Source organism: Tenrec ecaudatus, chromosome 9 (assembly GCF_050624435.1).
Source record: "Tenrec ecaudatus isolate mTenEca1 chromosome 9, mTenEca1.hap1, whole genome shotgun sequence".
Lineage (NCBI taxonomy): Eukaryota > Metazoa > Chordata > Mammalia > Afrosoricida > Tenrecidae > Tenrec > Tenrec ecaudatus.
In genome coordinates, this window is record NC_134538.1 from 91,616,949 (window position 1) to 91,632,586 (window position 15,638).

The 15,638-nt window shown below is 42.2% G+C and overlaps 2 protein-coding genes across 2 annotated transcripts in view; one reads left to right on the forward strand and one right to left on the reverse strand.

Moving 5' to 3' along the window:
- ANKMY2 (ankyrin repeat and MYND domain containing 2) overlaps positions 1 to 3,920 on the forward strand; it is a 43,429-nt gene extending 39,509 nt beyond the window's left edge. Inside the window, exons 9-10 of the mRNA XM_075558338.1 lie at positions 968 to 1,094; positions 3,404 to 3,920. Coding sequence (XP_075414453.1) covers positions 968 to 1,094; positions 3,404 to 3,588 — 312 coding nt within the window. The 3' untranslated portion in view covers positions 3,589 to 3,920. The remainder of the gene's footprint in view (positions 1 to 967; positions 1,095 to 3,403) is intronic.
- Positions 3,921 to 10,534: 6,614 nt separating this feature from the next.
- LRRC72 (leucine rich repeat containing 72) overlaps positions 10,535 to 15,638 on the reverse strand; it is a 68,500-nt gene continuing 63,396 nt past the window's right edge. The window contains exons 8-9 of the mRNA XM_075557336.1: positions 11,560 to 11,587; positions 10,535 to 10,700 (exon numbers count right to left, since the gene is read on the reverse strand). Of these exons, the coding sequence (XP_075413451.1) occupies positions 10,535 to 10,700; positions 11,560 to 11,587 (194 nt within the window). The remainder of the gene's footprint in view (positions 10,701 to 11,559; positions 11,588 to 15,638) is intronic.

Consider the following 15,638-nt stretch of genomic DNA (forward strand, 5'->3'; position numbering starts at 1 on the left):
TGATGAGACATGGTGCTCTTCTTACAACCCCAGAAGCAAAGATCAATCCATCCAGTGGAAGATGCCATCATCACCTCACCCAACAAAATCTTGTCAAGTGAAATCAAAGATCAAGATGATGCTTATTTGTGCTTTTTTGATGTGAGGGGCATAGTGAATTTGGAGTTTTTTTTTCCAAATCAAGCTTTCTATTTAGAGGTTCTGAAAAGATTGCATAACAGTGTGCAACCAAAAAGGCCTGATTTGTGGCAGACAGGGGACTGGTTTTGCCACCACGACAATGTACCGGCTCACACAGCCATCTCAGTGCACCCGTGTTTGGCAGAAAACCACACCTTACTCACCTGACCTCACTGCAGGTGACTTCTTTATCCTCACTGAGGTTCACTCCATCATCCTTTACTGCCCCACTGGCACAGATCCCGGGTCTGTGGACTTCAGGCTTCTCTCTGCCCTTGCACAGAGCATTCACTCGCCCAGTTCCGCAGTTTTGTTCAACATGCCCCTTCATGAAGAGTGCTTCCTCCTCTTTATCTGTGGACACTGACTCGCTGCAGCCATAGCCAGTCACGGTTTCCGGTGTTCCTGATATCTTTTCTCCAGGCCTGTATTCTAATCCTTTCAGTAGCCCCCTCCCTCCCGTCTGCACCACGCCACACTTCCCAACCAACCTCGACTCCTCAGGGGAAAGTCACTATTTTGTCTTTGTATTCAGACAAATCAGGGGTTGTTAATAAACCATTTGTTAGTAGCGTATTCAGTAAACTTTCATATACAAATATATATTTGTATATATATGAATATATATAAATGTGAGCTAAGTTGGGACATATTCACACATCGTGGTTTTAAAATAAAGCATGAAGAATGTGACATCTTTGCGACGTCTTTCTTTAGCATCATAGTCGGAAAACCATGCAATCAGAACCCTTGAAATGAAAACAAACCTGCAATTAATTGCTTTCAGGTAATATACTGTGATCAGACCTGCCAAAAAACACACTGGTTTTCACATAAGAAAACATGCAAGAATCTGAAGGTCATCTATGAGAAGCAACGTTCGGAGGCAGCCAGAGGACCAAGTGAGGAGAATGGTACGTACAAACTGAGCGCCTGCTACTTCTCGGGTGCAAGGTGTGCTCGGTGATAGTAACAGGCACATAGGAACTGATCTCCGGGGACCCAGACAGCTCTGGGATGATGGATGCTAGCATAGGGTCACAGTAAAACTCAGTGTGCCCCTGTTTTGGTGGGATCATGCATAGCACATGGTCAGTCTGGCTCCCACTGTTGAGAAATGTATTTTATTTCACAGTCTACTTTCTGGTGCATGCAGCCACCACGGGGCAATGGGATTCCAGTCAATAGTTACCTGATTTCTTCTCATGAAGGAATTTAAGGCCTTTAAAATAGAAGAGTTAATTTCCACTGTTAGTTCCCAAAAGGAGTCCTGTGGTGTACAGGTTGGTATGAGTTGGGCTGATGAAAACACAAGACCAGCAATTCAAACTACCAGCCCCTCTATGGGAGTAAGATGAGGCTTTCTACCCCTGCCAAGATTTAGTTTTAGAAACCTGCAAGGGCGACTTTGCTGTGCTTTAGGCAGGGTGGCGGGGGCACTATGTGTAGGGATTGACTGGCAGTGAGAGTTTTTAATGACTACCAAAAGATTTTGAGGTTGGAAACCTTTAAACCAGTGGTTGCCAACCTTCCTAATGCCATGACCCTTTAATACAGTTCCTCATGTGGTGACCCCCAACCATAAAATTATTTTTGTTGCTACTTCATCACTGTAATTTTTTATACAATATAGCACTGTTATGAATCGGGCGACTCCTATGAAAGGGTCATTTGACCCCAAAAAGGGTCGCGATCCACAGGTTGAGAACCAAAGCAAAAGTTTTAGAACGATAGACAAAATGATAGTAAATGTCCAAATTGCAGATGACCTAACAGCTAATGTTGTTGCTGCTGTTGTTCGGTCCAGCCAAGTTGGTTCCGACCCATAGCACCCTCTGTACAACAGAACCAAATACTGCCCGCCCTGCTCGTCATGGCTATATTCGGGCCCATGGTTGCAGTGACGATGCCAGTCCATCTTGTCAAGGACCTTCCTCTTTTTCACTGCCCCTCCACTTGCCACCATGCCGTCTGCTGCCACTGCCCACCATCTGTAAGAAAAGGCCTTGCCATCCTTGCCTCTGAGGAGCATGCTGGCTGGACTTCTTCCAAGACAGACTTGTTTGTTCTTTTGGTAGTCCGTGGTACCATCAATATTCTCTGCCAATAAATGGGTGGATTTTCCTTCAAGCTTACTTAGTCAGAATCCAACTCTCACCTGCGTTTGAGGCGATTGAAACACCAGGGTTTGGGTGGGGTGCACCCTCCTCCTCAAAGGAACATCCATCCTTGCCTCTCAAAACACTCGCCTGCCCGTGTGTCCTACTGCGGTGGCTTGTAAATGGCTACGGTACTGACGGCTACGCCATGGCATTTCAAATGCTAGCAGTCACCCGCAGTGAAGAGGTTCCCGCCGAGCATCCAGACTACAGAGAAGGGGTAGGCTGCCCACTTGAGAAAACCCCGTGGACTGCACATCTAACATGACATCTACATCTCTGCAAGTAGCTGAGCAGGGCTTTCCACGTTACTTTGTCTTCATCCTTCATGAGGTTGGATCCAGTTTTGGGTCAGCATTGAAACTCCTATTGGGGAGGAGTAGGGTACCCCCTACTATTGCCTCCACCCCTGAGAATGCATTAGGTGTTCTGGGAGGAATAAATATAATTTGAAAAGTCGCTCAAGCAGCTCTGACATTAGGCATTTCCACTTCCACGACCCCTTTACCCTTGGTTGAGGAACACTGTATATCAGTGGGAACGAATGATTTGAACAGAAGCCATGTGGTAGGGGAAGTAAGCTAGGCTTTCTGAGCGCATACCTACTCTTTCTGACCAAATATTTTACCCTACAGGCTGTAGACAGACAATAACCGTCATACTAAGTGTGCAGAGAAATAGGATCATCATGAAGGAACTGTCTGTAGAGTTAGAGCTTCCAGGTGTTCGCCATCAGCTGTGCCACATATACCCCAAGAACCATGAACCCTCTTTTTGCTTTTGTAGCCAATGGAGGATGGGCTTTGTCATCCCCATGTGGGGGCTCATTAATGGCAGTGCTGTTTTTGAACACCGTTTATGGTTGACAAGCTTTACAACAGGGGGCAAGTGTTGTCACCTCTCTTTTCAGTTTGCCCGTTTGCCAAGTGGACAGACTGGCATGTTTCCTTCCTGCAGCTATGAGGAGGGCTAAGTGAGCCAATGTGTGTAAAGCGCTGAAAAGAATGTCCAGTCTGTACTAGGAAGGAGGTCACTGGGGTTTGGTTTTGTTTACCTTTTATCAGATGGCCAACGCGATTTCAATTCTGATTGTGTCAATGAAGAGCCGCCACATGCTGAGACCGGATCCTCGCAAGACAGTGCCACTCAAGGGGACTGTGTGGCAGGGGAGAAGGCACCTCCGCAGAGTGAGGCTGGGACGGAGTGTGCACAGGATGGTCCTGCGGGTCCACTGGCGCCAGAGGAGTAACAGGCACCAAGTGTTCCTCACCTGCACAGGTAGCTGGGGACACGCGACCAGGCTGCCCTCATTGCCTCGTGATATCTGCATGGCACTGCGACAAGGTCCACATTTCTTAGTATAGATGCTGCCAACAAAGCTCTGCCTCCTCCACCCTACTTTCTGACTCCTGGTCCGTAACTGGACAAACATTCCTCCCCAGAGTTCTCCCTGATCCCCCCTACACTGGTGAAATCATTCTTGCTTGCGTTTTGAAGTCTATTTTTTTCTCAATGGAAACAAAAAAAGAAGGAAGCGGAACATGTGTCAGAGAAGTGGCTTTTCTAGGAAATCACCAAGAAGGGTAGTTCAGAGAGTTATTTATATGTAAATAAAATTCATACAACTCTGAGGGTAAGTCAAAAAGTATTGCTACCGGGAATCTAGAATATACATGAGCAGGTTTATTCCAAATGGCTCTGCTATTCTTAGGGGGATGGCTGCAGACAAGTTCTCTCACTAATGTACTTGGCCTAGTCTTATTAGGATGCCTTCAACAAAAAGTCCTAGTAAAAGACTGACTTCAAGAGAGATTTCAATTCAAAGGAGAGGTCAACTCAGGAGGTTAGGAAGACTGTTATTCCAAAGGCATGATCTTAATTGATTTTCTTGAAGGGCACTGCGGTCCTGGGAGCTCTGTGGAACACGTTTGAAGAAAGTGGGAAAAGGGCCAGGAAAGACGCACCAGGGAATTCTTTTCCCCCAAGATGATGCACCTGCTCATTCTTCAAGGGTCCTCAGGGCTGTCCTATGAGGAGGCCATTGAGAACCCTTCCCCGGATCTCTGCAAGTGTGCAGACCTAGAAGGGAGGTCTGTTGAGAAGCCATGGCTTCACATTTTTATAAGTTTGTTTAGTAAAGTTTACTGTGATTTTGTAACCATACTTTTTGACTTACCCTCACAGCATTTGCAAACATGAGCTTCCTACTTATCGGGGTGCCATGTAATTAAAAAAACGAGTTTATGTTAAAGGATGTTCTTGCCGTAGTTGAGCGGATGGTAGTATTTTTATAGAAATGACCCTGAGCAGTGTGAACTCTGCGGTTTCCGCAGTGGCTTTTTATCCTCAGCATTTGTACTCTCAGAAATGGCCAGTCCTTATGAAGGAACTGCAGCATAGCTAGATTCTCTGCGCATGCGCACTAAGAGGGGTGGCTCATCAAGTTTCTTGTATTAAATAATTGCTGAATAGGCCTTTGTCAGACTAATTCACGTGCCATACTCCCACCTGGAAGACTGATGGCTATTTCTTGTATGTTCATATGACTTTTCCTGCCCAGGAATCGTGAGTTACCGCTATCAATTGTGGAAAGTCCTAGCATTCGTTTTCAGTCTATACAACATTTAAGCAGAACAAGAGTATGTGATATCTGGAGAGTTCTGTGTTTCAAAAGGTCTTGTATTGATTGTACAATAAATTGTGTCTACTATTATAAATGGCTCACTGTTTGTTTCCTTGTTTATTGCTGTCTATGGGTACGGTGGCAGATAAAGAGCAATACTAGCAAACTTAAGAAATACTAGAGAATTTAGCAAATTCCTGGTCTTTTGATGATTATTTTACATGTATAATTATAGATCAATATCTAGAATTTTCACTTTACTGATTGAATTGCTACCACTTTCTCCTCCTCACTCTCACACGTAATTACTTTTCTTCTAAAGTTCCCTTGCCTTCACCCACACTCACCCACACTCACCCGCACTCACCCACACTCACCCAGACTGTAGGTAAGTTCTCAGTGCCAACTCATGACTCACTTCAGGGCTGCTGGCACACCCTATGCCAGCCACACTGTGTCTGGAAGAGTTCGTGTAAGTGGAACCAATGGGTAGGAATTTAGCAAGCAAATTCTGTCTACCTTTCTTGGAAAATGTCAACATCTCTAAATGCAAACAGGGCAATAGCTCTCCAAGGTTTTCCTCTTTCACCAGCATGCCTTCTTACCAGGGTTCTGTTTGGGGAAATGACTTTGTTTTCTCACCTTCTAGTAGATACTATAGCAGGCTTTGGCAAGAAGGCCTGGTCCCTATTTTGGAGATTATGGATCATTGTGAAAAAACATAGAAGGAAACAGAAAAATGAAGAGATTGGCAATGTAGAGGTGAATTTTCCCTTCATTGAGATGAATTTCTAATTGTAGATAAAAAATCTAATAAAGTTTGGGTTTTTAAAAAACTTTCAAAAAAACACTTACTGGAATATAATTCACACGTCATATAATTCAATTGTTCAATCACATCGAGTTATACAATCAATTTGTGGTAGTCACCTAATCTGGTGTCAATTTAAGAATTAAGAGTGTAGTGGGGGTGCAGTCTAGGCTGTTAATCTGGAGATAGCCAATGAGACTTCTGTGGGCCTGGCCTTCTGAGAATTCTGGGAAATCTGGTACTTCCTCCTTAGAGGCGGAAGACACTTCTCTCTCTGCTACTCCCTGGGAGATATTGCAGAAGATAAGGGACATGCAGCTGACAAGACCTCAGAAGCCAGAGAAGCCACAAATGCTTACAACGCCACTGGACCCAAAGACTGTCTACCCACTGGCCTGTGATCGTCCTGCATTTGGCTTCATTGCCTGTGTTTCATGAGTCTGAAGAGGACTTTATAGATTGATATCAGACATGTGGGCTAATATCGGGCTTCTGGACTTGGTCTGGACTGGGGTGAGATGCTTTCTCCATGTTCAATTGCTCTTGTATATAAATCTCTTTCTTATACACTTATGTGTATCCGTGGATTTGTTTCTCTAGTCTACCCAGACTAACACACAGTTTTAGAAAAATTTTCTATATTCTTACACTTGTTAGCTCCCCAGCCTGCCCCAACCTCCCCTGTCATACCCACAAGAAACCATCAGTTAGCAGCTAAGCATTTACCAAAACTAAATCAAGCTCACTGCCTTCAAGTCGATGCCGACTCACAATGACCCTATAGAACAGGGTAGAACTGCCCCTGTGGGTTTGGGAGACTATAATTCTTTTTTTTTGGGGGGGGAGACTATAATTCTTTATGGGAGTAGAAAGCCCCTTCTTTCTCCCTTGGAGAAGCTAGTGGTTTTAAACTGGATCACACCCCAATGTGTAATCACTATTGCCACCAGGGCTCCTAGCTAAGCACTTAACCACTGAAAAATCAAAACCAAACCCACTGACATCAAGTCGATTATGACTCATAGCAGCCTATCTAGCATTTCCACGGCATTTCTGTAAATCTGTATGGAGGCAGAGAGCCTCACCTGTCTCCTGTGGGGAGGTTGGTGGTGGGGTTAGCCATCCAGCACTTCCCCAACACCAGTGATCTTTTTTGACTCAATAGGTAATGGTCATAGCTTAACCCTTATGGTTATTAGATCCCCTTGACACGCTTGCCTTAGTAGGTACAACAACCGTATGAATTAATTGTATTCTTATCCTCAACAGATGAGTGGTCCCTGCGTGATGTAACAGTTTAGCATGTAATACTAGCACAAAGGTTGGTAGTTCGAATCCACTCCGAAGATAGGCCTAAAGGCCTGCTTCCCAAAGGTCACTGCCTTGAGAACTCCTTGTAACAGTTCTACTGTGCTCACAATGGCATCTATTAACCACTCAACAGCACAGATGAGAACAAAATGTAAAAGATCGCCTCGCTTGTCTGAAAATGCAGAGCTCGGACTCAAGGAAGCTTACTACTCAGTACCCTCAAGTTACCACTACCAGATAAGATGTGAATTTTGTTGTATCTCTGCAGCTAATAAAATAATAGACCTGCACAGAACGCCACTGTTTTATCAGTGGCTCCAGTGGAGGTTCGCAAGGTCCATGGTGCATCCAGTGAAAGGAGACTAGGTTCTTCATGCCAATTCTAAAGCTTTCATCTCTTGCCTGTTAGGGTTTCAGTCCCATTACTTCAGCAGGGCTGTTTCCTAAGCACTCCCAGATAAGAAGAAATGCCACTCTGCCTTTCACAAGCCTTTGATCTTGCTCATTAGGCTCCTACTCAGCTCCAGAATCCTGAAGATGTCTTCTGGGAAAACCAGCGATGTCTTTGAGTTAACCTTAACTGACCAATTTTGTCACTCAGCACCAGGCAACTGCTCCAGGCTCTTTGGGCGTCTCCCCTCCCAGCAGGCTGGGCCACGCCAGAGCATTAGCCCGTACTCACAGCTGGCAGATGTCACCATGGGCAAGAGAAAAACGCAGTACCTGGAGAATAAGATGCATGCTTTATTTATACAATGGAGAACTACACACGCGTGCAAATGACAGCATTGTTACTCCTACCAGCCACGTGGGTGGATGTAACTGCCATGTGAAAGCAGGCAAAATGTGTCCTTGGTTTTATTTACAGGTCTTTCAAAAACAGACACAATTGTGGTCTGCAAACCCAGACAGTCATTCCTTTTGAGGAGTGGGTAGGGACTGGGGATGGGAGGAGGGCTTCTAGAATGTGGGTACTATTGCTGCTGATCCAGAATCCCTGGTCAGCATGTTCACTTGTAAAAGTGTATTGAGGTGAATGCTTATGGTAATGTGTTTTGGGGAACAAAGAGCCCCCAGTCTCAAATATAATTTAAGGAGAACATTTGTTAAATCTTAAAAGGGACACAGACACATCATCTGGATGAGGGCGACCATCTGTACGAGGTCATAATAGCATCGAAGGACTCAGTCTGAACACTAATTCAGTATGGCATCAAACAAAAGGGACGGTCACCAAGTCATCATTGGTGGCTGATCAATAGATCACAATTACAGAGGAGTCCACAGAAGCAGAAGTAGGACCACACTTGGGATATGGACATTCTTAGCTCAGAGAACTTATAAGTTTGGTCCAGGGCCTCCTGACCAAGGCATGACTGATCGGCATTCCTCACGATAATGGAACCCCTGTGCTGTCAGATCCAGGACACTCACAGAAACCTGAAGACTGCCCCTCCCTGGCTGGCAGCAGATGGTGGAGGTAAGTAATCTACATTCCAATGCACTATGCCTGAGCCCAAGATTATCTACATCCTTGCTTAATGATCAGAAGGGATTAAATGAAGACAATCTATTTTTGCACGGTCACTGTCTTCCATAGCCTCTGTCAACCAAGGTGCTCAGAACTCAAGCTCTAATACAGGTGTTTCAGCAAGCTGAAGATACACTGGAGACTCTTCCTGTGTAGGCCAGGAAACTGGGAAGACAGTTAGTTACTTGGCCAACTGACTGGAAGACATCCACATTTTTGCCCATCCCAGAGAAAGCTAACTCAACAGAATGCTCAAACTATGGAATGATATCATTGATATAGCATGCAAGTAAAATTTTGCTTAAGCCCATACAACAATAGTTGTAGCAATACATTGCCAGGAAACTGCCAGAAGTTCAGGCTGGATTCAGAAGAGGACCTGGAACAAGGAATATCATTGCCAATGTCAGATGGATCTTGGCTCAAAGCAGAGAATACCAGAAAGATGTTTACTTGCGTTTCATTGACTATGCCAAGGCATTTGAGAATGTGGACCATAATAAACTGTGTATAAACTAGGGAAGAATGGGAGTTCTAGAACACTTCATTGTGCTCATGAAAAACTTGTACATAGATCCAGAAGCAGTTGTCTGAACAGAACAAAGGCAGACTGCAGGATTTAAATCAGGAAAGGTGTATGTCAGGTTTGTAGCCTCTCACCATCCTTGTTCAAATCTATATGCTGAATATATCATCAGAGAAGCTGAATTCTATGAAGAATGCTGCATCAGGGTTGGAGGAAGGCTTATTAATGACCTGTGATGTGCAGATGACACAACCTTGCTTGCTGAAAGTGAGGAGGAATCGAAGCCCTTGCTGAGGAAGACCAAGGATTGTAGCTTTACAATTCAGTGTAAAGAAGACCCAAATCCTCCCAACTGGAACAACAGGTAACATCATGATAAATGGAGAAAGAGTTGAAATTGTTAAATATTTTGTCTTGCTTGGATCCACAAGCAATGCTCTTGGAAGCATTAATCAAGAGATCATAAAACATTTTACATGAGGTAAATGTGCTGCACAATACTCAGTAAGAGTATTAAAAGCACAGATGTTATTTTGAGGATTAAAGGTGCACCTGACCCGAGTCACGGTATTCTCAATTGCCTCACATACATGTGAAAGATAGCTACTGTATAAGGAAGATGAAAGAAAAATTGATGCAGCTGCATTGTGGGACTGGGGAATATTGGGAGTACTAGGGATTGCTAAAAGGACCACCTGACCTGTGTTGGTAGAAGTAGGGCCAGAGTGCTCCTGAGAGGCAAGGATGGCAAGCCTTGTCTTACATACATTGTTAGGAGAAACCAGTCGCTGGAGGAGGACATCATGGTTGGCAAAAGAGGTGAAGCCCCTCAATGAGACAGATTGACACAATGGCTGCAGAATGGGCCCAGGCGCAGGAACAATTGTGATGATGGCACAGGATCTTGAGTATTTTGTTCCATTGTGCATAATGCAGCTGTGGGTCGGAGCCGACTGCTGGCACCTAACAACAAATGTACATGTCTGTATGCTTGTTTTACCCCAGCACATGCTTTATCATATGTAACATAAGATGTAGGAACTGTGTGTCAAGATTAGTGTTTCTCATAGACTTTGGGTATGCTATCAGGGGAGAGCAGACCCTGTCAAAGGAAAAGTCATGCTTGGTAGAGTAGAGGGTTAATAAAATAGAAGCCCTCCAGCAAGATGGACTGACACTGTGGCCTGCATCAATGGGCTTAAGCATAGCCAGGGCAGTGCTTTGTGCACAGCATCACTACCAATTGGAACCAGCACGCCAGCACCTACTAATAACATTAACATTAGTTTCCAATTCCATTTAAATTTGTCGAATAACATCATCATAATGATATGCCAAGATACAGGAAAGTTTAAATAACAGAAAAGCGCTCTGCTTTCTGGAATACCAGGCGTTATCGCAGTGTAATTGTGCGCATTTGAGCAGGCCCTGCACCGTCCTCTTGCATGTCTTTCTCATCTCGTGTGGGGACTGTGTCCCAGTTCACAGAGGTAAAGGTCACCGCTGATCTCTTCATGGCCCTCACGAAAACAGCATCTTCGGGGTTAGCAAACACAGTTCTGCAGGAATAGCACTTGTGTCAGGAAAAAATTCACTGGCTCAACCAAAGTGAATGTTATTTTTATTATCGTGCCACTAACAGATATTTTTTGGGATTCTACTAACAAAAGATTTTCATGCTTAGTAATGCTGTATTTATTGCATGTTATTTTAAAAATAAAGCATTTGCCTAAGCAGATATTTGGAGTTTGGCTGTTATAATTTGGCCTTCTAATTTTAAGCATGCATGTTTTAAAACTAGCATTGAATGAGATTATAATATTTATAGATATGATATTATAAGTGCAGTATATTAGTAAAGTTATTATTTTCCTACACTATTCTATATTGGGGCAGTACATTTTAACACAATCCAAATTAAAAAATAAAAACTATAGGTACTAAAATAAAAAGGGTGATGATTTTAAATTGACCATTTATGAAATTTGGGAGATTTTATAGTAACTAATGCTGGACTTGCTTTTGAACCTGTAAATATCAATGATAGTAAAATATTAATCTGTGTGATAATGCTGTTGATGAACATATTTAGAGAAAAGCAAATAAGGAAAGGCCCTTGATTTGAAATAGTTAATAACAGTTAATGAAATGGTTGAAATAATAATCCTTAATATATTTTATTTAATGTATCAAAGCCCTTTTAAAATTTGGGGTTATGATATTAAAATCTAACTGTCACATATGACTACATAGCTGGAATTCACTTATCACAGAAAGACTTAGCAATTTGTTCATCTAATGAAGAGTGAAGCCTCTTTAATTCATGAAAATTTATTTTGGGAAATGAAGATAATTTAGGATTCAACTCAATTAAAAATGACCTAATGATAAAAGCAGAAATAAAAATGTATCACTTACTTGTCTACATTATTGGCAAATGTGAAATCTAAAAAAAAAATTCCAAATTAGTATTTTTAAACCGTTTATTCAGCAATTAAAAGCAGTGCAGCAATGCTATAAGAGTATGACTTGTGCTTTGGATCCTTTAGATAAATTGCTCACTCTGCTAAGCCTTAACTTGATACTCAATCCAGAAACAAAGTTTCAGATCAGCTGGTTTTGACATTAACATTGGGGCCAATTCTTAATACTGTGTAAGTCTCAAAACCCTGAATATAGAACACTTCATCAGTTTAGATCCCAATGGAACACAAATGAGATATGTATAATAGATAACAAAGACGTCCATGTGTCCCAAAGGATCCTTTCTCTCCCCCAGCTAGCCACATGCATCTATAAATGGACCAATAGACCAAAAGAGAAATATTTAAACCATTTGGATTCTTGGCATTAACTTCAAAGAAATGGAATAAATCCGAGATCACAGAATCTAACTCTTCCTAGCTGTTGAGCTCAGAGGCTAGTCCACAAAGCCTGGATCTCTTCTGGTATCTTCCAGAGACTGTCATTACTTGTTTATTTCTTTCTCGAAGGCCTCATGCCAGACTAGCCATGGAAATTACCAGCACCTGTTGGTTCACCAAAGCCCACAGTCTGGGCTCTTGCCAGGCCAGGAGCAGAGAGGGCATTAAGCTTGGATCGCTCGCTCGCACGCTCGCACGCACGCACGCACGCACGCACGCACAGAGCCTCTGCTTAGGAATGGCTCATGGCTCCATTCTCGTCACAAATTGGCTGATTCAAGTCTTTGTATTCCCTCAGACTGTTTCCTTTTCTTCATTAAAAAAAATCATTTTATTGGGGCTCGTACAACTCTTATCAAAATCCATCCATCCATTGTGTCAAGTACATTTGTTGCCATCATCATTCTCAAAACATTTCCTTTCTACTTGAGCCCTTAATATCAACTCCTCATTTTCCCCCTCCCTCCCCCTTGACCCCTCCCTCATGAACCCTTCATAATCCATAAATAATTATCATTTTGTCATATCTTACACTGTCCGATGTCTCCCTTCACCCACTTTTCTGTTATCCCGCCCCAGGGGAGGAGGTTATATGTAGATCCTTGTGATCCATTCCCCCTTTCTACCCCACCTTCCCTCCACCCTCCAGGTATCGCCACTCTCACCATTGGTCCCGAAGGGGTCATCTGTCCTGCTTTCCCCGTGTTTCAGGTTCCTATCTGTACCAGTGTACATCCTCTGGTCTAGCCAGATTTGTAAGGTAGAATTGGGATCATGATAGTGTGGGGAGGAAGCATTTAAGAACTAGAGGAAAGTTAAATGTTTCATCGTTGCTACCCTGCACCCTGACTGGCTCATTTCCTGCCTACAACCCTTCAGTAAGGAGGTGTCCAGTTGCTTACAGATGGGCTTTGGGTCTCCAGTCTGCACTCCCCCTCATTTACAATGATATGATTTTTTGTTCTTTGATGCCTGAGACCTGATGGCTTCGACACCTTGTGGTCACACAGGCTGGTGTGCTTCTTCCATGTGGGCTTTGTTGCTTCTGAGCTAGATGGCCGCTTGTTTATCTTCAAGCCTTTAAGACCCCAGATGCTATATCTTTTGATAGCCGGGCACCATCAACTTTTTTCACCACACTTGTTTATGCACACATTTGTCTTCAGCGATCATGTCCGGAAGGTTTTAATGACTATAAATAATAAAGGAAATAGAGTAAAAAAACGGAAATCCCTCTCAGCAGTCCGCTCCTTTCATCAGAAGTGCCAACAGTAAGAGTTGTGTGTGTACGCTCCTCATCTTCTCTGTGTACGCACGTGCACACATGCGAACTGACATCCATCCATCCACACAGGTTTGTTGCCTAATTTCACCATTACACTGAATTACATTACTCTGTAATGTGGTCTCTTTATACTCAAATTATATCAGGGGATAGTTCTATGTTTGAATAGTTTATATTGTATGCATGTGCCGTAATTTAACATTCCTCAGATGAACGACTACTTAAGTCATTCTCTCTATTATTATTAGAAATTAATGTTGCAGCCTTACACACATCTTTGTCCCTGTATGCAAGGACTTCCGTAGGGGAGAGACTTCGCATGGAATTTCTGTGGTCAAATTGTTTGCACATTGTGCATGGTGATAAAACCTGCCACATGGGGCTCTGAGGCAGCCGAGCCCGTGGATCTTCCCACCAAGAACATCTGCGTCATGCTGCTTATCTCCTTCCGCCTCAGTCTGACTTGAACTGAACAATTTTAGAAGGTATTTGGGAATAATTGTCAAATTTGAATATGGATTATGCACTAGATAATCTATACAAATTTAGTATTTGTTTTATTGGTGATAGTGACATTATGGTTTTATAGATAGATGCCTTTATTGCTAAACTTCCAGGCTAAATTATTTGGAGTCAAGTGTCAGGATGACACTGACTACTGAAACATTTAATGGTTTAGAAATACATTCAAATTCCAACCTTACATTGTAGTTAGGGGACAACTAATGAGATATAAGTAAAGGTTTCCTGGAAGGCCTGTTCTTCCCACATAAAGAGGTACAGCGATGCATATGGAATTGGGATGGCAAATGTGGTAACATTTGATCAATTGTTGAATATGTCTGGGCAGAGAGAGGGTACTTATTATTCTATTTAAACTTTTTTAATCTAATGAAACAATACAAATTATTATTCTTGTTCATAAATTTATTTATAGAATTCTTGGTTGACTCTTACTTTCCTCCAATATTTTAAGGCATAGGATTATTTTCTAATGACTTCCATTATTACAATTGAGAAGCTAGTACTTAATCTTTGTTATTCTTTTGTAGGTAATAATGAGTTTTATTTCTGGTTGCTTTGAGATTTTCTTTTTGTCTTTGGTATGGAAATTTTTAATGTATATATTTTGGTTACCTTTTTTTCCTGATGAACCTAAAGGTTCATATCATTTGGGAAATCCCTAATCATTATTACTTCAACTATGAACTTCTCCCCAACTTGTCTCTGTTATTTTTCTTCTTTAGGGATTTTTACTAAATTTATTTTTTACATCTTTCTACTGTTTCTGGTCCCAACATCAAATTAATATCTTCATTTTATTTCTCTGGGTTATTTCCTCAAAACTATCTTTCAATTTAAATAATCGAATAATTTCAATTTAATATTTTTCCATAATCTCTAGAAAATCTATTTGGCTCTTTCCCATTACAAGTCCTCTCTTGGGAAAAATATTAAGGAGAAAAGGCTTTGGTGTTCACAGTTTTTTCAACCCTCCCTTTGCCGTGAGGAATGGCAATGTGATGCTTGGTGGTCAAGAAGCTACTTTGCAATCATACGTCACACAGAAAGAGGCAGGGGAAAAGGCAGCTGTATTCCTGGAGTTTGTACATTCAACTTGGACACCCTACCTTTGTACTCTTTGTTATCTGAGAAAAGAAAATCTCTATTTGTTTTCACTACTGTAACTATAGCTCCATTATATCCATAGGATGCAATCCTAACTGGTAAAATATCACTGAAGATATTCAAGTTATATCTGCATATCAAGACTACATACCAACATATTAACAGTCCTTATTTCCTGAAGGAACAACTGTAGATTATCTTTATTTAATGTTAATATTTTTCTTTCATTCCCAATATTTTTTCTTAATTGTACTTTGATCATGGTAGCAATAGCAATGTTACAGAAGCTCTACACTACACTAAGTATGCATTGCAGTGGGGAAATCATCTGCACAGACCTCTTTAAGATGTTGAAAAGCAAGAATGTCACCTTGAGGATTGAGTTTGCCTGACTCAATCATGGTGATTGAGTGACTCAATCATGGTTTTCATGGTGTTTTCAGGCACTCCTTACACACGTGAAAGGTTGGACATTGAATAAGGAAGATCAAAGGAGGATGAGGCATTTGAATTACGGTGCGAGTGTAGACTATTCAAAGTACCACGGACCACTCAAAAAACAAATAAAGCTGTCTTGGGAGAAGTAAAGCCAGAATGCTCCTTAGAAGCAAATGATGAGAGTTCTCCTCACATACTTTGGACATGTTATCAGAAGAGAC